This window comes from Alosa pseudoharengus, unplaced genomic scaffold (genome assembly GCF_046254945.1).
Source record: "Alosa pseudoharengus isolate Yale_2024_CS ecotype anadromous, Long Island Sound unplaced genomic scaffold, YU_APseudo_1.1 YU_APseudo_1.1_scf_15, whole genome shotgun sequence".
NCBI lineage: Eukaryota > Metazoa > Chordata > Actinopteri > Clupeiformes > Clupeidae > Alosa > Alosa pseudoharengus.
In genome coordinates, this window is record NW_027468620.1 from 36,458,727 (window position 1) to 36,461,226 (window position 2,500).

At 48.9% G+C, this 2,500-nt stretch overlaps 1 protein-coding gene across 1 annotated transcript in view; it reads right to left on the bottom strand.

Annotated features, from left to right (window-relative positions):
- LOC143124648 (uncharacterized) overlaps positions 1–2,500 on the bottom strand; it is a 46,272-nt gene that overhangs the window by 3,827 nt on the left and 39,945 nt on the right. The window contains exons 4-6 of the mRNA XM_076286333.1: positions 2,400–2,500; positions 842–969; positions 263–384 (exon numbers count right to left, since the gene is read on the bottom strand). The exon at positions 2,400–2,500 is cut by the window's right edge and continues 53 nt beyond it. Coding sequence (XP_076142448.1) covers positions 263–384; positions 842–969; positions 2,400–2,500 — 351 coding nt within the window. The remainder of the gene's footprint in view (positions 1–262; positions 385–841; positions 970–2,399) is intronic.

Here is a 2,500-nt window from a genome sequence, read left to right on the forward strand (position 1 = left end):
ACCCTTATTTTCTTACTTCTTTACTACGGTGTAGTAGAGATAGTGTGCTGTGTGGGTTGTGATTGGTTGAGAGTGTGCTGTGTGGGTTGTGATTGGTTGAGAGTGTGCTGTGTGGGTTGTGATTGGTTGAGAGTGTGCTGTGTGGGTTGTGATTGGTAGAGAGTGTGCTGTGTGCGTTGTGATTGGTTGAGAGTGTGCTGTGTGCGTTGTGATTGGTTGAGAGTGTGCTGTGTGGGCTGTGATTGGTTGAGAGGGGACTCACCGGTAGAGCTGGGGACAGGAGTTCTTGAGGGAACTGGAAGATAGGCCCAGACGGGTCTGGTTCCTCAGCTTAGTCTTCTTGACCAACTCCTTCACCTTCCCCCATGTGTAGTTCTCACTGAGCTACACACACACACACACACACACACACACACATCACACAATAAAAAGCATTATTAGTGCACCTCTCGACTGTAGATGTGTTGTTACTGAGTTTCTGATGTGACAGGGTCAGAATAAAGTTAGTAAACACAAGGGCCTCTCCCAGTTCCTGCAGAGTGAGTCAGGGATGTTTTTGCATTTGAGATGTTATTTAGCATGAGGTGGCATGAGGTCATCTGTGTCCAGTCAGTGAGATGTTATTTAGCATGAGGTCATCTGTGTCCAGTCAGTGAGATGTTATTTAGCATGAGGTCATCTGTGTCCAGTCAGTGAGATGTTATTTAGCATGAGGTCATCTGTGTCCAGTCAGTGAGATGTTATTTAGCATGAGGTCATCTGTGAGTCCCAGAGGTGCAGGATGTGTGTGGGTCAGAGAGAGTGATCTTTGCGAGGGGGGGTGTGTGGCTGGCAGACTCACCCTTCTGTGAGGCGCGGACAGGACCTCTGCACTGTCGCCCAGGTAACGGGCCTCCCCCTCCGTGTAGCTCCGCCTGTTTAGGCCACGCCTCCAGAGCGGAATGTTGGGTAAGATCACAGAGTCTCCATCTGCACACAAACAAAACACACCTCAGTCACTAGGAAACGCACTGACACGTGAAAACACACCTCAGTCACTAGGAAACGCACTGACACGTGAAAACACACCTCAGTCACTAGGAAACGCACTGACACGTGAAAACACACCTCAGTCACTAGGAAACGCACTGACACGTGAAAACACACCTCAGTCACTAGGCAACGCACTGACACGTGAAAACACACCTCAGTCACTAGGAAACGCACTGACACGTGAAAACACACGTCAACATCTCACTAAAGCAGTTAGAGGCTTGCAATTACACCGCATTCACAAGAGAGAAATGACTCAAAAACATACACATCGAGACAATCATACAAACATGTATTCACAACACCCACACACTCTCACACACACACACACACACACATACACACGGCAAACACACACACACACAGGCACACACACAGGCACACACAGGCACACACACACACACAAAGAAGCTCTGGTTTCAGCCCTATAGGAGGACTAGGGAATTCCAGAGCCCCGTGCTGTTGTGTGTGTGTGTTCCCACTCCGTGAGCAGAATGCCGGGAATTCCTTGGCTGCACTAATTCCACTTCCCCCCAGGGCACCGCCACTCTGCAACCCCATCACCTGGGGAGCTCAACCCCAACCCAACCCCAACCCAACCCCAACCTGATCACCTGTGGAGCTCAACCCCAACCCAAAACACCACAGGGACAATAGAACGGAAAAAAATCTGTGAATGTTTAGCCCCGTAAGTGTAAGTGTGTGTGTGTGTGTGTGTGTGTGTGTGTGTGTGTGTGTGTGTGTGTGAGAGAGAGAGAGAGAGAGAGAGAGAGACAGTCCCTGCTTTATTAGGGCTAACTGTAGATGTTTGTGAGAAACGTGTACTTGAGTTGCACAGCAGAATGAGGCCCATATGGTGAACACTCGGCTAATCCAGTTATAAGGGAAAGAGTCAAAGAAAATATCACTGCTACACACACACACACACACACACACACACACACACACACACACTCACGTGCATATACAGTACATACACACACACACACACTCACATGCACATACAGTACATACATACACACACACACACACACACACACACACACACACACACACACACACATACACACTCACATGCACATACAGTACATACATACACACACACACACACACACACACACACACACACACACACACACACACATACACACTCACATGCACATACAGTACATACATACACACACACACACACACACACACACACACACACACACACACACACACATACACACACACACACACACACACACACACAGAGAAAATAAAGAGGAGCGGTGAGATCATCACACACTGTTAGTCTGAGCTACGTGGGCCAAGGCACGTAAGTAGACCTGTGGAGTGTGTGTGTGTGTGTAAGAGTGACTGACCTCTTCTAACTCCTCTCAGGGGGTTGTGTGTGACCTCAGGGATGGTGGTCAGGTCAGAGAGTGTCCCGCTTGGAAAATCGCTTCGGGAATGTCGCTTCACC